General features: G+C 31.0%; 1 protein-coding gene across 8 annotated transcripts in view; it reads right to left on the bottom strand.

Moving 5' to 3' along the window:
- Nucleotides 1–23,923, bottom strand: part of Neto (Neuropilin and tolloid-like) — a 110,695-nt gene that overhangs the window by 16,561 nt on the left and 70,211 nt on the right. For all 8 annotated transcript variants that reach the window (XM_089085181.1, XM_011647082.3, XM_011647083.3 and 5 more), the window contains 4 exons: nt 9,227–9,487; nt 6,863–7,020; nt 5,745–5,988; nt 3,470–3,582 (listed from right to left, as the gene is read on the bottom strand). In XM_089085181.1, the coding sequence (XP_088941307.1) occupies nt 3,470–3,582; nt 5,745–5,988; nt 6,863–7,020; nt 9,227–9,487 (776 nt within the window). The remainder of the gene's footprint in view (nt 1–3,469; nt 3,583–5,744; nt 5,989–6,862; nt 7,021–9,226; nt 9,488–23,923) is intronic.

Genomic DNA, 23,923 nt, shown 5'->3' with positions numbered 1-23,923 from the left:
ATCCGACGCATGACAAGCGCGTGTGTTTAACAGCTAAAATGCTAAAAATTTTTCAGTTCAGAAGTATCAGAAATATTAATGTTATTTATAAATAATATTATTATCATGTATGTGTCAAACAAATATTACATTTCCAACATTTTAAGTATAAAAGAATAATCGTTTTATCTGCAATAAAAATTTCTTTTTACTATAATATGGAATACTGGCATTTTTATGATTAATTTATTTTTTTTGATGTCATAATTAAATGTTATCTCGTGATTCATCCCGCTGGTCATAAAAACTAAAATAATAATTTTTTTTACTTGCTCGTATGCAAAAATCAAATGCATTTAACAAAAACAAGTGCTTCAAATTACGAGCAGTTTTGACAGGCAATTGCCGTTGATAGCACATTTCCAGAGACTATTGAAAATAATAAATTTATTGAAACAAAATTGTTCGAAACAAGAACTTTATGCAGGAAATACTTTCTCGTTGTGCACGAATAGTATTGATGCTTTTTAGAACCCGATAATTGTTCAATTTTATAGCTATTTATAACATTAATGAACAATGATGGATTTTAGCCACTCACATTCATGTTATTTTCACATCAATTTAATGATCTGTAAAAGATAAGAAATAAAATATAAAATTGATATAATAAAAATGTCAATAAGTATATAGTAATCGGATCTCGATAGAAGAATCTTCTAATATCATTATTCTAATTTTCATCATTTACAAGTTGTTCAATCCGTTCGCCATTCTCACATTCCGCACGACTCAAATGTTGCATTCAGTCTAAAACGATTGAGATAAAAACATGGAAAAACATCAGCAAAGTCGCGTGCGGTAATATCAGAAGAGCATTATTCGTTAGATTAATATCCCGTCGGTGGCATCGTGCCGTCGTGGCGTCGTTTCGCCGTTGCCTTGTTCTGGTAGTCTGCCAAAAGCGCGTAGTATTGTATGTCCCGGAACCGGAAACACCCACCCGTATAACCGTCGGGGCGCACATCCGAATATCACCGAGGGAGAGCGCCCTTGGAATTGCGCATCCACGAGATCGGGACTCTCGCGAAACCCGCGCCCGTTGCAAAATTTGGTCCGAATAAATTAATTAGCCCGGTGCTACAGGCAAGAATGAGAGCGGAAGAGACGGAGACACGAAACGTTTTGCAAGGTTGAAGAGCGATTAAGTCACTGAAACGGTCCTCGTGAGATCGTGCGTCCCGGATTCGTGGTTTGGCATTAACAAATAAGAAACCGTGGTAAATCAAAGCAAACAGCTAGCTGTCCTGCGAGGTTGTTTAACATCATATGTAAACATTGAATACAAATTGACAAATATTTAAATGGTATAAAATGTATAGTATATCGTCGTATATCTTCGTCATTGTAGATGAAGATTTAGAGAAACGATGTAATTTTGAAAATGTCAAGTAATAATCGGAGAATTTCTTGAAATAATTTACGTAAGCTTTATCTTAACTACGTCATTTAAACTAACGATAATTAATGTTCCTTTCAACGGCTTCAATTTTATTAACATTATAGCAAATGAAATTGTTTTAAATTATTATAAATTATTTTAAATGTAAATTATTTGAACCGATATATTACGAATATTAAACATCCTTTTCTAACTATTATTACTTTTAATTAAAATAAAAATACGTAGTAAAATATGAAGTATAAAAAGATCGTCGAGTGATTACGTTTTAACGCGTCTTACCACAAGATTTCATATCCTAAAGCTCAAGCCAGATGATGTGAAATGAGCTTTCTAGAAACTATGGATAATCCTAGCTAAAAGACTATAAAATTCTCGAGACGAAGTCTCTTAACATTTAGTGTTAGATCATGAACTGCTCACTATTCTAAAAAAATATTCTAGTATTCTAAAAAAATTTAAGTATTCTAAAAAATTTAAGTATTCTAAATATTCTAAAAAAATTTACCATTTGCACCTTAAAAATAATTCTGTCTTCTACAGTATCTCTTCATAGGCTATTTCGAGAATCAACTTATGGTTCCTTACGTAAAAGTTTTACTTTCAAAATCAATATGGCCATTGTAAGAATACTATAATGTAATTTCATTATAATTTAATTATAATTATGCTTAATTATTATATACTTAATTATACTTAATTATATTATTTCTTTTAAATCAGATATTTTTTTACAATCTTAGATTTAACTAGAATAGTAATTCATAGTGAAACTATAAAATGAAAATATAATGACAGTAGCATTTAATAATGATGCAATGTAAAAGTCGCTCAGAAAGCAAAGAGAATAGAATTATGCGAAAAGACAAAAGCGGCCTATAAAACTGATTTTGTTCGCAATTAGAAGAAGCAAATTGCCGCTCCAAGATTACGAGTTCTGAGATGTCTTGTTCGCCGAGCCAGTTAAACTAGAGGGGGCCATAAAACTTCCCTCGAATAAATTAATTAACCTGGAAGATCAGGAGCAAGTAAAGTGGAAGCTCAGAGGGCAATTAAGACGACGCGATGTATCGTTCTTGCTACACTGTAATATGGGTACACTTTCGTGGTACAGAACGAGAATATGCGCGAATGATTTTAGTGAACTAACAGAAGATGTTGCTAGATCATAGCAAGTGGAAATGTTATTTGAAGGTGCAAATAGCCCGACTTTGTGGTTATATATTTCAAACTTATATTTATATTTCCAACGGTATTACTTATATTTATATTTCCAACGGTAATAATGATAACGCTTGAAAAATGCATTTCCCGTAAGATGTATCTTTGCTCGATTCAAAATTTGATTTTATCCTATTATTAATTTTAGGAAATTTATAGATTCTCTTCAATTTAAAGGATTATGATAGAAATTTACTTTATATAAATTGAGCACTTAAATTGAGCATTTTTGCATTTAAAATAAATAATAAACAACAGTAAACACGATTTCTTACTTTGAAGTTTAAAAAAAGAATTCTAAAGGCTATTTTTAATAGAAATTTTATAGTCCTTAATAGAAGGTATTAAATAATAAAATAATAAAAATATCGAAAAAGATTGATTTTTGACTGATTAAGAATATCAAAACAGATAGTAAAAATTCTAATGGAAGTTGATAGTAGGAAGAGCATTTTGATTTATTAGTTTATATTAATATTATTTTTCGGGTTTTATAATTCTTAATTTGAGATATCACAAATATCATAAGTTATCTTTATAATTCTCAATCTAAATTAATCTCACGCCATTCTGCAAGCTTCCGCTGTTTCATGCGATTTAACTTTCGTAGTTTACGGCTTATGGAAAGATGAAAATCTGTAGAACGAACAGTGAAAATTTGTGAGGAAGTGGAAAGCGAGCAAACTGCATGGAAGGATGCAACCTGTGGACGCACCGGAAATGATCCAAATCCGGGAATTGGATAGCGTTCCGTTAGATGGTTAAACGAACGGAATTGAATCAGATTTCGCTACAACTAAAACTCACATTGCATTTTAAATCATCTTCGTCCCACTTGAAGCGGCAGTTCGTTCTACCGTTGCACTCCAAATCCGCGGCAATACATGTCGCATCCTCGCAATCGTACTCATCATCACGGCCTGCAAAATAAAAAAAGAAACATCTTGTTGCGAATATCAATTATTATCAAATGAATTAAGAAATATCGATAAATACATATCTTAAGTTCTATATTCCCTTTTAATTATCAATTTTCCGCCAATTAATTAATTCTATCTATCCTGTGCGTTAAATATAAGAATTTAATTATATCTAAAATTAATTTTCATTATAATATTATAATCATAGAGTTTCTCCACGTACATACAATATATAACGTTAATATGCAGGAGATATGTAAAATTTTCAGTAAATTTATAGCGAGCTTAAATACTTCTTCCGAGACGTGCTTCCGTGGAATAACCATGATAGTCGACTCTCAATTCGCATAGGAAAATTGTAGCCTAAGGCCTTATCCTTCGACGGAGATGTGTTGGAGTGTAGTTGCGAGCAAGATATTAATCCCGCGTTGGCAGCAGGTGTGGAAAGCCGGAAATTCTTCTCATGCCATACTAGAACCCGTGTGAATTCCGCACACGTAACTGCGATTCTGCGGGCCACCTCATTTAACATTCAGACGAGTACGCTGCTATTAATTTGAAATTTGATTCCTTTGCCCAACGATTATCCCTAACTTCTCGCTAAGCGTAAGGTGCTTATTGAATGAAGCATATATATAATTATAGACTAAAATGCAAAAATGTAAGCCTTTGTCTTGTAATAATCTAATTTTACTTGCTCTTTCAGGAATTTCTCGACCGACGCATACACTTATTTTAAAAGCGAGAACTTATTTTAAAGAGTAAGTTATAATCAAAAATGTTATTAAAATACGTAAAATATATTGATTTTAATTCGCATCTAATGTATTACGTTTCAGATTTTTCATATTGTTTTAGAAATAGATATTTACTAAATATTGACATAGAAAAATAGAGCTAAAAATAGCGCTTAAAATATTGTTAAGCTATTTGTCATCTGCAGGGATTAACATTGTGACTTGTTAACTCAAAACAAAAGTTGACGCGACAACTGCGTTGGTGGCCGTGCAATTCGAGAGATCGTAAAATAAAAATTCATACGGTATATGGATATATGAGTTGGACACACATGGGAAAAAAATTTTGTGAAATTGTAGCAGATACTTCTGGAGTGCCATGTAGGAAATTTCCACGTTGTTATCGCAACCGCAACGATAATTCGCTTGTGTAGTTTGAACTGCTAAAAGCAAATTGACGTTATACTATCGTACTGTTAAAAACTGTTAGAAATATTGGTTGTATGTAGAAAACGTTTTTAGGAACATTGACTTTAATTTCAATTCCAGGTTATTCAAAAATTTTTAAATTAATTTTTTTCCTAGAAAGAGTGTATTTATGAACAAAAAAAATTGATTGTTCCTATTTTGATAAAATTATTTTTCTACAATTTGTCATATATAAAAATATTGAATATCTTATATAAAAAAATGTTGATGTAATAGTTCATATCTTATTTTGTTTTCTGTAAATATATATAATAACTATTGTTAAAATAAAACTAATTAGCTGAACATTAATTTATTTCATTATTATAAAATAGATTATGCATATAAATAATAATCTTTCTATGGGATCAGTTAATTAGTAATTAATTAAAGCATATTATCTTTTGGCGATAAATAATTATAAAGTACGATATAATGTAAATTCATATTTTAACTTCATTAAGCCTAACACATTCAAATATTATTCATTTAGAATATCATAAAAGATATGCTGCTTATTTTATAGCATTATCGGTTTAGATTTAAATTTTATCTGTCGCGCACAAATTTTTCTTTGAAATTATACTATATTATAGTATTAATATTATAAATAATATACATAAAATGTAAAATATATACTATTAATATAATTCATCAAAAAAATGCCATTCGCAATAGTTATAACAATACATAATAGTTATGTTAAATTCATAATATCATTAATCGATTATCATATTGCTTTATATCATAATTTTGTATTTTAATATAGTTACAGACATACTCTGCTATTTAATAATAAATTTTTAAACTCCAATCCGTGATGTTTATTTTATGATGACATTAATGTTAAATTTTAACAACAGCTTGATTTATGCTCTTGTATTAAATTCGATATTTCAAAAATGTATTCGGCTAGAGATATATATATATACATTATTGTGTGTTAAATGAACTTACATTTCTCGCCGCTCTTTTCCCTGACGGAGGTTATCACCGCCTCAAAGCTACTATTCAAAGCTTTCGGCTCTGCATAAAACCTCAAGTGGGCGATATGGGTTGACAAGAGGATGGTGTCGGCGATACTGCCACAGAATTTTCTCTCTCTTGAAGACATGTCCGTCCGCTCTTTAAATATCTCAACAAAGTTAGCGTCGCACTCGTTCGGCAATTTCAGCTTGAAAAGATCAAGAGTCAGCAGGATCTGGAAATCATGTTTTCATTTTTCTGAATGCACACGCATTGCGTTGACTCGCCGTACTTGAGCAGCTAAAATTGATAACTGAGAATTCAAAAAACTTCTGCAACACAAACACAATACTAATTTGTCATCACAAAACTCGTCTCCTTTACATTAAAATTAGAATCGTACGTATCGTTGTTCAAGGAAATCAATAAGATAAAGAACAAAAAATAAATTAGAAGAAGTATCAAAGGCTAATCAGTTATAAAAATGTGAATACTGTAATAAGTGAGCTCGACAATTGCAACATTATCGAAATTTCTCAAGAATATCATAGCTTTCTGTAAGAAACACACGTGAGAACATAGTTCTTTGTCACGTTGAGTTTTGTCGCACAAACTGGGGGAAAATAGATAGAACTTTATACATAGTTTAGAAGATATATTAACTTCATTAACAATTTTAATAATAAAGTTTCGGAAACTAAAAGATTCTTCTATGTTGAAGCAGATGCCGTTATCAGCCGCCATGTAAATTTTGTAACGGATGTATCGTAGACAAAGTATTTGCATAAAACCGCTCCGTTATTTCTGCATCATGGCAGCAAAGAGCTATTGTAAATCATTCAGAAACGTGTTACTTTGAGCGAAACGGTTTGAAAACGGTTTGAAATCACGTTGCTGCAGGCCAATAACAAACATTCGTATCGATTGAACGGCGTAGTAAAGTGCACTTGGATCAAATAAGGATTGCAACATTATATGGCGATAGAGAAATATTGGGAGAAACGCTTTATATGCTCATCGGTAACTCATCGGATATTAAATTTTCGACAATATGATATGATATATCTCGGTAATTCAGTGATGTAATATGAAAGAAAAAACGCTTTTACCTTTGATTCGTTCATCACTTGAATGACCCACATACAATCCAGCGCAAAACCCTGTTGTTCGGCTTGAATCCTTCTAGCCTCGATGTCGTTGCTATGAATTATTATCTGCTTATCCGACTTATAATATATGCACGGTTCTGGTTCCGGTAGTACGCCAGCTGTGAATCATACCTATTACAGTTCTACACTTTCTCTAGGTTCGCATATTAATGCTGCTATATTGGAATGTATATTTGTCTATTATTTTACTGTTATTATTATTAGATTGAGCAACTGAATACAAAATGTTTATTCCATATTATTAACAGACATTATTAATAGATATTATTAATAGACGTTACAGAAGTAAAAAAGTTTTAAAAACGTGCCATATTTCATATGATTTAATGAATATTATCTTTTTGATGCATAACTTTTATAATATTTTATGTTTTAATACCTTACAGTGGATTAACATATTCACATATATATGAGCAGCAAAAAATTCATTCTTGTTTCACATTTTTATATCAATATTTATCTGTCTTTAAGATATTTAAATAATTTTTCATTCGTAAATAAGAAATAAGAGTTATGCCCTATTCTATGTAATATGACTTTTCTCCAAGTGCCAATTCTTTAAGTGATATAAACGTTTCGTAAATCCAACTAGTAGATATAAACAGTTATGACGCGACAGCTTTAATGCGCCAATTACGATTAGATATTTTAATGAATTGACGAGATCTCTATATAAAAAATTAGCGTAATAACACAAAGCTAAATCTGTGAAAAAGTTAAAAATTCGGCGATTTTGGTAAGAAGCTAATCATTTAATGAGATTTTTATTTATCTAACAAAAAAATTAATTTATTTCACTTGTTACTTTCCTCTTTTGTAACAAAATTATTAAATCAATTTAGAAGTGCATGAGAAAAAACATGAGAAATAAAACATTTCAATTTATAATACTTCATTAATTTTTTCTTAATTAAAAATGGAACATTTAACAAAGATTCATCCTGACAATATCGAACGAATGGCATACACGATATGAAATGTTTCAATATTGGGAATTAATATTGAAACTTTAACAAATGTGAATTAATCAATCATGCAACGAATAAAAATTTCAACTTTGATCTCATTGGTCACATTCATCTCTATCCTTCATTTTACGTTAATTTTTAAAATCTAAAGATTGCATGATTAAATAAACTAGGATCACTATTGTCATACTTCAGATATTCAAAAAGCTTCCTTTTATTTTGCTGTTGGTTGGACTATGAATTAATTTTGATCTCGGTTGTGTGTTACACAATGTTCGCTGTCACGGGCATCTATTTCTCTCGTGTTTCATAATTTTCTGAATAAGGACATGCGACATCCTTGATTATTCGCGATTGGTGTATACATCTTCATATTACTAATTATTATTACGCTTGTCATGTTATCTGTATATTTCCTTTGAGTATATCTGTCTTGATATAATACGAAGAGAAATTATCTGCTCAGTATTTGATTCTATTATAATTAAGAACAATTATAATATAACAATGTACATGTTTAAATGTCTTTTTATTTCGTACCTTCTTCTTTTTTGTATCTATTGATAAATATCACATTTAACTTGTATTTACATAGAAATTGTTCTTTTCTCATTATTTTTTATTAAATTTTTTTTTCTATACTTATCATAAATAATGTAGCAGCTTATACGATGAAGTAAAATAGAAAGATCCAGTTATGTTGTCACTTCATATCGATTAAGTCATTATTATGAATTATTATATTAATATTAATGGCAAATTAATTTCAATTGTCATTGTGTCGAATCAATTATCTTAGCAACAAGTTCTCTCTTGCCTTGTATGTGAGAATCATGCGAACAAGTGTGAGGAGCGAGGAAAGTTAGAGCGAGATCTTGAGTTTGTTATCGATCAGTTTAGTAATCCATGACGGACCCATTACATTACGGACCCAAAAAATATATCTTATATCCCAGAAGAAGACCGACAATAGATCAGAGTTAGGCGAAATCACAATCAAGACAAAGTTCTGATGCATGCAGAAAGCTCTTAGATAGTACCAATAAAATATGAAAGAATTGCTCAAATAAATTTTTAATAAAAATACACTTTTTTAAATATTTTAAATAAATTCTTGTCAATAATTTTTAATGTTTTAAATAATCAAAATATTTATTAAAATAATATTTCTTTTCAAAGAACATTACCAACATTCATTATTTGTTTACTTTCATACTTTATTGATAAAGGATTTAAGAATTATTAATTCGAAATTAATCTTTTACCAAAATTAATAAAAAAATTTATAAAAAAAAAATCCTCTGCAAAGATAAGATTTTGTGACTCTGAGACTTACGATAGGTCGGTCTTGGTATCACGCTCCATACAGCCTTGAATCCCGTGCCTTCGATATTCTCGTCGCTGTGAAATCGCAGCCAGAGGTAGCGTGTCTTCGACGTGATCTCGGGGGGAAAATTCGTGCCACAGAAGTTACCGATGAGATTAGAGTAACCATACTGACCGTCACGTATCTCGAGGTGATCGAAACGGCAATCCGCGCTGTCTTCGAGCTTGAACTCGTCCCGAAAGTCGAGCTTCAGTAGCATACCTTTGTCAGCTGAAACAAGAGAAGCCAGATGGTGCACCGTTAGCGAGTATACCATAAAGAGGGATGCGAACGGAGGAGAGAGACAAATTTGATGGCCGTTCTCATAGAATTTCTAGCATAATAATAAAACATCATAAAAGTGTCAAACAGTTAGATTAGCGAATATACATATATTTCACGTCGTTCGTCAGTATTGTTTATTGGAGAGTTTTTTTGTACAAATGCTTGTTATTTTTGATTCACACTGTATATAAATTTTATTTGTGGTCATAAAAAATAGCTCCATTTTATATTTTAAGCAGGTTTTAAAAAAAACAAATTTGTTGCCATTGTTAATCAGTTTTGGTCATTAATAATAATTAATTAATAAGTAAATTGTGTCAATAATAAAATATAAAAAAATAACAAAATATAAATATCTTTCAATTAGATAAAAAATAGTTTTTCCTTCTTTCTGATAATCAAATTAATCAAATTTTATGAATGGGAGATTAATGTAGTTTTCATCGTTAAAATATTTGACAGATTGTATAAAATTATGTATTGTGAGAGTAGGCAAATCTATTTTACTGACTGATTTAAAATGATAATGCTTTGAATTTACTTTACTATGATTTTGGTTAACCAATAACCACGATTAATATATAGATGCTGCGATATTTCGCAACTCAATGAACCAATAATTATGCGTGCAATTTGATACTTGGGATACCGCACGGACATATGCTCGGGCATCTTATCCTACGTGACTCATAATATTAATTCATAATAATTAGCATATAACATTTCAATTATATCAGTCCTTGTTTCATTACAGCTTTTCTTTGAAAATACACGCGGCACAATAATACATAAACCGTATTTTTGTCTCTGTTGCTGTAAATTTCGTAACGCAAAAGTCTTTTATGGTCGGATGGATTACTCGACAAATATTCCAATGTCGTTAGCCCCGGAAGTCAGTTTGGCTTAGAGCCAAATTGTTCGTCAAACTGAGATACGTTGTTTTCTTATTGATCATCACGTTAGAACTGCCGTTGGTAGCGCTTACAAAGCATTTTTTTCATGTAATATAATACTTGCGTTAAAAGAAATACAGTAATATAGTAGATAAAATACAGTAACACAGTAATACAGTTTTTAGAACACTGTAGTGATAAAAGATAAACAGAAATCTTTGAAGAGAAAAGTAACAAATAATCTTAATCTAAATATAATATAATAAATATATTAAACAACACATACAGTTGATTTTAGCATTTCACTTAATTTATAATTCTTTTTTTTTTGTTATTTATCAAACGGAAATAATTAAGAATAGTTTAACATTATTCATATACATAAACATGTGTGCCACGACAAGAAGACATAGTTCTCAGAAAGTCACGAGGGCGAAACGTGTCGCCGCTATTTCCAGTAAATTTCTATCTACGCGATGCGATCTATAATGAGGCCATAGGGATGCAAATGTGACTTCACTTTCCCCGCACGTACAAAACTTATCCGAGAATTATTCCGGCAAGACCGATCGTTAGGATACGCTCTATCTTTCAGCTCTAGTTAGATATCCCGATTTCCCATTGCATGTGTGTTTGCCTGCACAATTGTATGTGTATGTCGTCGGTATATGGACCAATTCACTTGACTATGCGAATTTAGACATCACTCTGGGTAACCACAGGATCATGCTATTATCCACGTAACATGCTTTTATACGTGTCTACACGTTATCGAAGCCGTGATTGTGATTCATGTGTAACAATTTTATTAATATTAGACATTAATTTTGCTTACTTCTAATGTTTATGATAATAAATATCTATTATCATAAAATCTAGTTGCAATCAAACATTGTTGAATTTTGTATAATTTCTTTATAATTTAATTATATCGCAGGTAATGTATCAATATGATCAAGAAAACGTTGACTCTCAATCGTATAATGATTGTTGATATATTTATTCTTGGATATAAATAGTCCTCAATATGTTCTCAAAAATAGTTTGTCTATTCTAGACGTCAAGCTCATGCCAAGAACGGCGTACGTGGTTGCAGAGACCTTTTATTAGAGTACTTTAGGTAAAATGAGTAGTATTTTTAATAACTTAAGAAACTCATCTATCGAACGTTTGCAAAAACAGATTTCAACATGTCACTTGATGATGACTCAGTTCGCTCGAAAATCTCTTCTAAAAATCGATTTGTGCAAGTATGTCTATTTTTGCATTTTCATCAGAATTCAATGCGTCCAAGAATTCTCAAAAGAAATGTTACAATGTTAAATTCTTCAGAAATGTGAAAACCATCAGTAATAGAATAAATTTGATTTATTATAATTTATGCAATTAAATAATTATTAGTTTAATACAATCCATTTCATAAAATTTTTTTATTCCTAAAAAAACTAAACTTCTTAAAATATTATATAAAAAAATATTATAAAAAATATTATAAAAAAATATTATATAAAATATATTAAAATATTATATAAAAAATATTATATAAAAATATTATATAAAATATTATAAAAAATAATATAAAAAATATATAAAAAAAAATTTTGAAATATTTTAGCAGATAAATGTTTTTGTTACTTTCTTAATGCAAATTTAAGAAAAATTTAAAAAAGTTTGAATGTGTTAGAATACATTAAGATTATTAGTGCATCCGCCTGATTACTTGTCTTTTTCATTGAAGATCGTGATCGTCGTACTGAATTTTATCTATGAATGAAAATTTGGCTGGCTCTTCCGAAAAGCTTACGCATCGTATGACTATTTGCCAAGGACGAGCACGTAATAATAATAATTCAACTTTCTCACGAAAAACTCGATTTTGAAGAAAAAAATCGCTACGTTGAGATCATGTTGAAAATATAGCATCATTTACGGACACCGCAAAAATCGCCGCACGTCTTTGCAACCGGATGTTCTCGCTTACGCGAGCTGCATTCGAATGACGATTCGATATGTCCTTCCTCTGGACTTCCTTTGGCAAGAACATGCACTTGAAACCAGCAAGAACGAAGAGAAAAACGAAAGGATATAAGACGGCGAGCATCAGAGTTCTTGGACCAAAAAATCTCAATGAACTTCCTTCTATGATCTTGTCTGCATTTGCAAGAAATTATTGTTCTAACAGTAATATTTACTTATTATAAAGAAAACAAATAGCATATTACAATAGCTGAATAATATACGCATACGTTTATCTTTTTAATTATTTTAATTAAAAAATGTTTTATATATTTATATAAAGTTTTAAAGTGTAATAATGCTTATTTTTCAAAAAGACAGTATCTAATCAAATTTAAATTAAGAAGAAAATTTGAATATTTTGTGTTATTCTATGTTATTAAAAAAGATTGAAAAATTTTGTTTATGTCTATAAAGATGTGTGAATAAAATTTAATGCTTTGATACATTATATTATATATATATATATATATATATATATATATATATATATATATATATAATGTGATTACACTGTAAAACTTTCTCATTGTTATAAATCTTAAATTCATTCTTAGATTATCGTCATTATTTTTTGCTAGAAGATGATGGAAAAACAATGAAGCGATTAAAACATCAACGGTAATAAGATAGTAACAATTCGACGATACGCAGCTTTTTACCACGCGGATGCCACGCTCGATAGCTCATTTCTCGCGGTTCCTCCGTTACATCTTCGTCACTGGGCTGAGACATCGTTACGTCGACATAAGCCGTAACTCGCTGAATTTCATTTCGCTTGATAATATCTGGTCCGAGCTCGTCGGCACGACACAGCACGAAGTCTCATATCGCGAAGTCACTGCTCTAGTGACTCGAGCGTTTCCGTGAAGACGGAACAATTTCTGTCACGGATAAAGCCTCCTAGTGAAATCCGCCAGTGAAATCCTGACGGCACAGCCGCAGCACACTTATCCGCTTCACGCTGCTGCAGTTAGGTGCTGTAGCATATCTGCATTGGGTATTTCAATTCGTGTGTGAGCGCGTATCTTTGTGTGTATATAAAATCTATCTCGAATCACAGTTCGCCTCCGAATTATATTTTACTGTGACTATCACTGTGTTTCTCTTGATAATGAGCGGCTTTCCTTCTTTCTCGCCCTGTTCTCTTTCCCTCTCCCTCTCCTCTCTCTTCCATCTCTCTCTCTCTCTCCCTCTCTCTCTCTCTGTCTCTCTCTCTCCTTTTCTCTTTGGTAAGGCCATCGAATTTTCCGTGTCTTAATGGGTAGTCTTCAGAATACCAAAGGACGACCTCGTAATGTGCACCGCAATTAATGTCAAAAAAATTGGATAGTATCAATCCGGAGAAATATTTCAAAGTGATTGCATTGGTTTCACGTACGTCGTTAAAGAAGCATGCAATTGCAGCGAGTATAATTTTTCCTGCAATTTGTGTAATTGGATGATATCGATGGTACAATTTTACATGAATGATATGGAAATGCATGATAAAAATGGGTAATATAAATTGCGTAAAAGAATAAAAATTATTATTAAATACAGAAATACACATAATTAGAGAAAATTATATTATCTTTAATTTACCAATGCCAATAGAAACAATCCTTCTTTTAATTTTGTTGCCAATTGAAACAAACAAATTAAAAAATTTCACTAGAATTTAATAGGTTTGTTTATAAAAAAATTCAACTAAAAAGCATCGCAGAAACGAATATCGCCGCCAAATCGTGGCGATACTTTCTGCAAGGCACGCACACAATAAAGCAAATAAATAGTTTTACGTTTAAAATAAAATACGGCATCGTAAAAAAATAGAGAGTGGCTCCCTTCGAATGATCCTTTTTTTCCTAGTGATAGCCAGGATACGTGGTCCTCGTAGTAACGATCGACGCCTCCCTTTGGGAGGCTATCGAATTTTCCATAGAGCTTCGTCGAATAAGGGTGAGTCTCGCATGGTTGCCGGAAGTTGCACGAGCTTAACCGCTCTGTTCCAGGAACTCCTGGAAAATGGTGCATCCCCATACCACGTTTTCTCGTCTGGACTGGATGTTTATTGCCAGTATGCTGCTGTGTGAGGTAATGCACGCGGATTTTTCGTCAGGAAAAGGTTTAGAGAAGGCAAGCAGCGAAAGGCGAGAGAAAAAAGAACCACTCAGTGCTGATATATTCGGATTTTATGAGACAGAAGTGATGCTGTAGATTAATCTGGCGCGAACATCATCGATATTGCACTAAACTGAAAGAAAAACAATCGCTTTAACTAAATAGTAATGTCACATCTAATAACAAAATGTCTAAAAATCTCAGATTTAACATACATGTTCTATATAATTTAGAATCTAAAATTATTTTCTTAATAATAATTTAATTGGATATTAAGTCATTTCTCGATACTAAGAGGCTTAAGATTCAGATTAAATTTTCACGATTAATTTTTATAAATTTTTTTAAGAATTATATGAATTCAGAATAAAAAATGTATTGTCGTCATATTTAAAAAGATTTAAAAAAAAACATTATTTTATATCAGTTTTTCAAAACTTGAAAATTATGCAAGAAAAATATAATACATTTATATTGTAATTCTTTTTACATGTGATATTGCACGTTACACGTATCGATTTTTCACTGTTGAAAAGTACAATGCAGAGAATATTCAATGTATTCACATAGAGTTATAAATCGTTAATACGAGACAATTTTTTTAGCTGTAGAAGAATTGCATGGTAAAAAAATTGTTATAGATGGATTTGATTTTATAGTTTATGAGACAAAACTAATATCGAAACTTTTTAAGCTTTCACAAAATGATGAAGTTCCTCATGATTTATAAGAAACATTGAAGGTTTTCTGTAACTTTATAATTTACAATATATGAAATATTCACACAGCTCATATAGAACTTAATTTAGTATTCTTAGTCAATCAATAACTTACACGAGCATTGTATTTCATGAGAGTTTTATGCAAGTATGTACATCTGCACATTATGTAAAATAAAAAGTTACGAGAATAAAATATTACATTAATAACCCATTTTTTACTTATTTTTATGATCCTCCTTTTATATCTTTAAAAATTTTGTATATATATATATATATATATATATATATATATATATATATGTACACACACACACACACACACACACACACACACACACACACACACACACACACACACACACACACACACACACACACACACACACACACACACACACACACGATATATATATATATATATACACATTATATATTAAACAAAATGTAGAGTACGAATAGGAAATAAAAAGATAATTTTAAAGTTAAATATGCAAAGCTCAAAAAATTGAAGTTTTTTATGCTTCTGAAATCATTTTCTTCAAGAAGATTCTCTTAGAAGCACTTCAGTTAATTGAGCAAGAGAAAAGAAATAATAACTTAGAATGTCTTTATGAAGTAGCAACTTCTTTCTATTTTCTCCTTAAAATGACTTGTCTGACGTTTCAATTGTTATCTTACGTAATGGGACATTTTTTCTTATAAAATAAATGATATTGTACATTTTATATACAATTTTACATATAACTTTTTGTTATAATAATTTCCTAATCTTTTTTAGTGTGCACACGTTAATATTATAATGTAAAAAATATCAAATATTCGGTACACATGCAGTAATATATAATAATCATAAGATAGTCATAGATTCAATCTGAACAATTGCAAATTTTAAAATTATATTTTTATAGAAAAATATTCTGTATAATAATTATCAAATACTACTTGTGCATGAATCTGTGCCGAAACAATGTCAAAAAGTCGTAATAACTTTCCAGTCATATTTACGATTGCGGCGAGTATTATTTATCTCCGCGGTTGCGTTATTCCTGATATTCCTCGGAAAACACACCTTATTCTGATAGCGCGGTTCACCATTTCGCCCACCGATGATTTGAGTCAGAGCGTGGTTGAACACGGGCCAATGCATGGTTGAACACCATCTACTGCAAACACACATACGACTGTTCACGGACGTACGTTCACGTTCCTGCACGAGGTGATATCCGTTTTCGCAGTGATTCATAGAGGTCGAAGCGCGAGGCGACGCGTCACGTTGATCGGTCAGCAAGTACAATGGCCAAACGGTATGGTGTCCAGAGGATTGGATGAGGAATGAGGGGATGATCGGTTTCCGAGAAGAAACTAACTAACTAGCCCGCAGCTAGGGCAAATCCCTCTCTCTCTCTCTCTCTCTCTCTCTCTCTCTCTCTCTCTCTCTCTCTCTCTCTCTGTTTGCTGACGATCCCCGAGGTACGAATCAAGATGAAACGCGTCTATCAGCACGATGGTTTCGTAGTTGGGACGAACTTTAGTTTAATTGCTTTTTCCACCAAGATTATTCTCGATGGTTTCTCTTGTGCTATTCGGCCCGCTATCAAAAGATTGAAAGTTTACTTAAGCTGTTGTGTATACTCTTTTAACAGTTCTATTGCTTGTGTATATCACAGCTTTGTTTTATCTGCAAAGAAACCAGACTTATCTTTTCAACGTAAAAGTTCTTATAAAAATGTGTCATATGTCTCTAATAAAACTTATCGATTTATCAGAATAGTCAGAATGCAAGTTATTCATGAGAACATTATTTGCACGTAGAACCTTATGTTCGGAGACTTTTGACTTAAACGCGGATTAAATTTAGCTACCGTGAATTCTAGGAACTTCGTTTAAAGTTTAACTCCGCTTAATACCAGGCTTTACCTATCTTAATCGTTACATTTAAATCCTCGATTTTAAATGCTTTGTGGAATTCTACTAAATCTGACTTCAAAGAAAGATTAAATAATTCCTATAATAGACATCAATAGAAAAATATTAATCATTTAATAATTATTTAACTAGACGCGCAAAATTGACGATTAAAACAGCGACAATTAATGTCGTTTATCAATTATCTAAAAGATTTTTCTTATTATTTCAATATATAAAAAGCGTATGAATAAAGTATAAATAAAAGTTTTTTTTTAACGGTAGTTAATTCCTAATAATAAATTTCAATATTTTCATGTTTTCAAAGCCTTCTTTTAAAATCACAAGGCTAGATTTGTCATGCATTATGAAAGAGCTGTTCTTAGTACACGTCTGTGAACAGATATAGAAGTCGAATCAATCATTCGGCAATTTTATCTAATGATGACTTTGGCAGTGTTAATTGGCAGCTGGGGACAGGTAGAACATTCTGCGGATAGTCGTTAATGTCACCCCGTGTTCAAGGACAAGCGCGTACCGCGTGACCGCAATTAATGGCCTCTGATGCAGCAGCACGATGGCACTCCCGGTCTTAGAGTATTTCGCTGTTCAACGAAACACGGAGACGGCAGGCAGCCTTGCCTGGACCTGATTTACGCGTGATCGCATTAAACGGTTCTTTGATGGCCCCTTACCTCCTGAGTGGTTGATAACTTGATTTGCTGCCCCACTTTGGAACTCAGCCACGACTCTTACCCCATGTCCACTCCCTTCTCTCCGACGCCATGGAAATGCTTGCTCTAGCTTCGAGCTCGAAGCGACAATTTTTTTTCTCCTTGGTCGTTCTCCTTGCCCCTTGCCCCAACCCTCCTGCGGGCGATTCACGAGTACCGGAATAATCATATCAGCAACAGAGGAATAAGAGAAGAAAATGCATTATACATAAAGGATTTGCTATTACTTCACGTTCAAAACGCCGCATTCTATTAGACTCAGAAGCTAATTTGTGTAAAACATTGTATAGATAAAAGACCATTACTTTATTAAGAGATCAAAATTTGCTTAAACTGTTAAATATTGTATATAATTTAAATTTTAACAACGGCTTTTATTTTTTTGTGATTTTTTTACATGAAATGAGATTAAATAAGATTATAAATTATTTTTGTAAATATAAGATATAAAAGAGGTAGCATAAAAATACACTCGTAGTGTGCACATTTTTTTTACATAAAATGTCGAATGTTTAAAAATATTAATTATTTTGTACACGTACGTTTAGAAATAATAATCTGTCCGAATACCCAATTTATTTTATTAAATATTACAATATTTTGATATAAATTTTGTGAATTGATCCTTGTTATAAGTTTTCGATATAGTGGAAACATTACAAACCAAAGTTTATAAACAAGTAACACCTATTACAGTTGTGTGCTTTTTGCTAGATAGCTAATGAGAAACGATGCAAGTTTCCTCCACAAAGAACGGTAAAACTTTTTGTTATGTTTCTTCGTCGGAAAAGTAGAAAAAGCGTTAGTCGGACAGAAAAACTATGCTGTCGTCGGCACGGTTTAAATTGGACTTGCGAACAGCAGCGACGAATTGGAGGTTACAGGTAACAAGACTGATAGAAAAGGAGAATAAGAAGAATACGAGAAGAACCGGTGGTCTTTTAAAAGGAAAGCTCCCGGATGTATAACTGTGAACCAACAGGTTAACTTGACGTCACGACCGAACTTTCCGATCGATCTTAACGAAGTGTCGCCCGTAACTTCAGTCGTTTACCGCTAACTTTTATGAACTTCGACTGCAGTCCGCAGAATGTACGAGCTGGAATCACCGACAGTCTCTATGAACAGTCTCAGAAAGCTGAGAAACAGCGAAGAATTGCCTTATCGAGCAAAGTTTATTTATGTCAATTTCACGATCGTGTTTGCCATGTCAGAAAATGTCTTTCGATCCGTGAAGACAAGTGGAAATCATAAATTAAGAGCGAGCGTCTGCTAATTTCTAGAAACAATAATAGAAGCATTTGAATAAGCTATCACTCGATTAGAAGAGTTTAAAATTGATAAATATTTTCTTTCTATTTGTTTCTTTCTATCTGCTTTTTGTATCAAATTAAAATAAAAATAAGTATTTTATTCACACATTTTCTCGCAAAAAAAAAAACTTTTGAACAACGTTAAAAATACATATTCCATTGTTAATGTTTGTGAATGATTTTCAACGTACGCGCGATGGAAACCAAAGTGTCGATTTTCAAAAGCGGAATTGCACAACCACTTATGGAAAAATACCCCAACCGAAATTTACACTCTTCTCTAATTTCTCTCAAGTGGGAATCGAGCTCGTAGCTTGGCATCGCAGCGAATCCGTTTAAAACAATAGAACGGTTTTAGCATCCTCTCTCGGTGAGACTCAGGCTCCATTATCACCGATTGAAATTCGCGTGCACCCGGAATGGGCACCGAAGGGAAGTAAGATGTCGAGGGATTAATTGAAAAGGGCAGCCGCGCGCGTGGTTGCTGATTCTCCATCTCGTTAAACGATGTGATAACGAGGGCGACCTGGCGCGCTTGTTTAACGTACTTCGATCACTCCTCGGAGAAAAGTACACCGGATTCTTCGCTGGTATACGGTACCGGAATCTTACAGTCACGGGAGATTGCTTCAATCTCGTTCTATCCGGGAACCACACCCTCGCCCAATCTTCAACCAACCGTGATCTCATTAACGTGCCTGGTTATCTCGACACGCTTAAGAGTTTCCCGCGCACACTTTATAATGATACGCTTTCGTGTTATCGTACTAGATAAAAGAGAGCGTTTAAAAAAGTAGTCATTCATTTCTTCCACTAGGATTTTATGAATAGTTGACTTTAATTCGTTTGTGAATACGTATATATGTAAAATTTTAATATAGAAATTAAAATCGAGACAAAAAGTCATCAGTCATATTCTATAATTATTCTATAATTCTATATTATTATGATATAAGCATTTATCTTTTATCGCTAAATATTATTTAATTCCATGTATCGCTAATTAAAAAAAAATTATAGTATGTAGTTATAATAAAGTTTATAACAAGTTCTCAAATTTATATAAATTTAATAAATCATCAATAATATAATATAATTCAAATTTTACTTAATACAAAATGATATTCAGATGTAATTGTTAGCAACATTTATATATCTAACAAAAGATATATTTAAACAAATGTATTTATCCAGGAAAAAAATAACAATTTTATATTTACAAGAGATTTATTTTATTAAAACATCTACGAAATTTTATTCTATTGTTACAACGAGAAAGGTGATTGATACCTTATCCTGTAAAGGTTGATAAACACTTTTGAATATCAAACAAAGTTCTGGTTTATGCTCGTAGTAAATTGCATAATAGAATCCCGTATACAAGTTCGTAATTAGGAAATGGGCTTGTTCCAGCAAGTAGACACTTCTGCTGCTGTACAGGATAGAACTAATGGAAGATCAATATTTACTCATGCTATGTCATAAGATATTACATGAAAAAGACATCCCCGAAAGTACGATATAGAAAAATGTAAGAACGTCGAAATATGTCACGATATTTCATAGGAAGGGAGTGTCGAGCTCAACGTTTAGATACGAATTTTGACATGTTTATATTGAATCGACACTCGTTCTTCTTTAGACTTCCAAATTTATATGACTTATTAGAAAAAGTCGAAATTTTACATATATACAAACATTTCAAAAGGAATGTTATTATAAATGTAAAATTGATTTATTAAAATTTTGATTAAAATATGTAATAAAATAAATATGTAAATTTTAAAATGTATATATGCCAAAAGATTTATATTAGATTTATGATATATTTTCATTATGCTTTCCATTAAAACAATATTTATTATTATTAAAATATTTAGTAAAAGTATTCTTGCAAATTTTTTTATTTTTTTTTATCATCTAACATATTTAAAAAAATTTTAAATTGTACTCTGATTATTATAATAATTAAAATAATTTTTTCCATATTCTTATTAATATGGAATAAGCAAATTTTAATTTTACGTTAAAATAATATTTTTAACATTAATATTATTTTTAATAATATCTTTTGATAAATTTTTTTCTAATAAATATCTATCTAATTTGTAGGTTGGCTAAAAAAACCTATAAAAAAAGATGTAATAATAGCTTAACTCCGAGAAAATTCTTTCCTATTAAACATATACGAGCAGAACAATACTTGCAAATTCCTTGTGTATAAAATTATCACAAACAACAATATTTGCCAACTCAATTGACCAACTCAATTTATAAATTTATAGGGAAAGAGAGAAGTGCCTATATTCCGTAGAAAATTTTCTATATACGGCAATACAGAAGATTCTCTCTTGTTGTGTTTGAAGTTGTGGCTACAGTGAAAACTTTCGACAGTTACGGTAATCCCATCTCCACTCTCAGCAAACTCAACGAAACAATGTTGTCTACAGATTCCAGTCATGCTTAATTCGTAAGTAATAACAGACAATTAAATTACGAGAATAAGCAATTATTAAGTTCTTGATAATGATCCATTTATATCTTCCTCATTGTCGGTAGTATATAATTTGAATCAATATAATGAAGCAATTTTTATTAAAAAAATTAATTTATTTATGAAAATTTATTTAAGAAACTTAATATTTATTAAATAAATAACAAAATATTAAATATAAAATATATAAAAAAACTATTCAATAAAACAAATTTAAAAATATAATAATAAATCTTAAATATTGTTTTCATAAGAAAAAGAAATATACCTTAATATTATTTTAATATAAAAATTATTTACTTTTTATATGATGCATATATCAATGCATATATCAACACGTAATAATTTCATTGCTCCTAATACTAATTAAATTATATTTGAATTTTGTCTAATATGTAAGCTATAGTATACCATCTTGATGACACTTCTCCAACAAATGGATAAAAATTTCGAAATAATCACTTTAAATTATAATAACTTCTTGTTAAAAGAAGTGATATAAGAAAAAGTGACAATTTTGATATTAAATGTATGACATGTATGAAATATATGACAAATATTGAGTGAATGTGTAAATGTGTGACTAAACATTCCCATTTTTCTTTTCTTCTAGAAAATCAATCTTTGGTGAAATCAATCTGTCTGGTGTCAGCTATGGTGACAGCTATAATGTAGACTCGTCTTTCTACAGTCAATTATTCTGTTTGAGAACCCTTGAAGTAAACAGGTAAATGCTTAAACGAATTTAGATTGCAGATCTTTAGGTATTCCAACTCTGACATCACCGATCTTTCATCTCTCAAAGTCTTTACGTTGCAACGGGCATTAACCATCAGAGAGTGTCAGTGGCGCAAGATTCAATGGCAAACGATTTAACTAGGAATGCCTAGAGGCTGTCTGCCACTTCAACTAGTTAAGGGATAGGTTTACTGAGGGTTGGGAGAATACTATGACGTACTCCAACTTCGAGAAGATAATCGGAGAAGCTAGGAATTCCATTAAGACGTTACTGGACAGTTTCGAAGTTTCTTGATAGCTTTCGCGATATTTGTCCTCATTCGGTCACGACCTAGTAGAATTTCAAAGTATTATTATCATCATATATAATCATTAAATTATTTATTTGAAGTATGTTACATTTATAAATAATTATTTATAATTTTATTTTATGTTTTAAATCTTTAAATCTTTTAAAGAAGTTAATAAAGACTAAAAATATACAATTTTAATATTATAAATAATTTTATTAATTCAGCTCAATTAGCAATTATAAGACATTCTTAATTTTGTTTGTGTATAAATGCCATTTTTTTTTATTAGATGTAATGAAGATATAAATAAATTATAATAATAAATAAAATAAATTATAAAATTTAAAATTATAAAAAAAAACTTTTTTTTAAATTTACTATTAGTAAAAGCTGATTTATTTCTTTCCTCAGTGATTTATTATAACTAAAAACATTTTACAGTTTTAAAATTGGATATTTTCCTCCTGGAAAATAGCTACTCAACAACCATTGATTGAAAAGCCGTAACGCGGAATATTTCACGATATTTACTGTTCGCGTACATAGTACGATGTTCTGTGGCATTAATGGTAGAAAATATTGTTTCGTCAGATAAAATATTTAAAAGGCAAAAAGAGGATGTGCGCATGTGTGTACTAACAGTACATGTATATGTGAATACGTTTAACCGACTAGTCAGATAGATCTGTATATTATTTTATCGATGTATATTTGAAAAGTATGATACATATAAAATTTTTAATGTTATCATATAAAATGGCTGTCGGATATCAGAACTTCCCTTTCCATCCACAATTTAATTTTCTGCGATGACTTTATATTTTCGAATATGTGTATATATCATTTTAGCGTTGTTTGTAAAATAAATATCTGAAAATAAACATGTGTAACGATGATATATGTAACGGTGATATATGATGTTTTTCTTTTTTAGATTCGTTTTAAACTTTTCTGTCCAAAATCTAGGATATAAATATAAGTAAGCTTCAGGATCAATGTTCTATTTTTTTGTTGACATTAATCCGACATTTCAACTGGAATATGGTCGGCATCGATGTTCGCATATACCGACAACGATATCGTCAGTTTAAGAAATAAATGCGCATAAAATCCGAGTAATCCGGATATTGCGTTGAAATTTGAACGTAAAATCGACCACAACATCATGATC

This window comes from Pogonomyrmex barbatus, unplaced genomic scaffold, assembly GCF_055798465.1.
Source record: "Pogonomyrmex barbatus isolate J1 unplaced genomic scaffold, ASM5579846v1 scaffold1, whole genome shotgun sequence".
Lineage (NCBI taxonomy): Eukaryota > Metazoa > Arthropoda > Insecta > Hymenoptera > Formicidae > Pogonomyrmex > Pogonomyrmex barbatus.
Note: the sequence above shows the minus strand (reverse complement) of the source record. Positions and strands in the feature narration are given on the sequence as shown.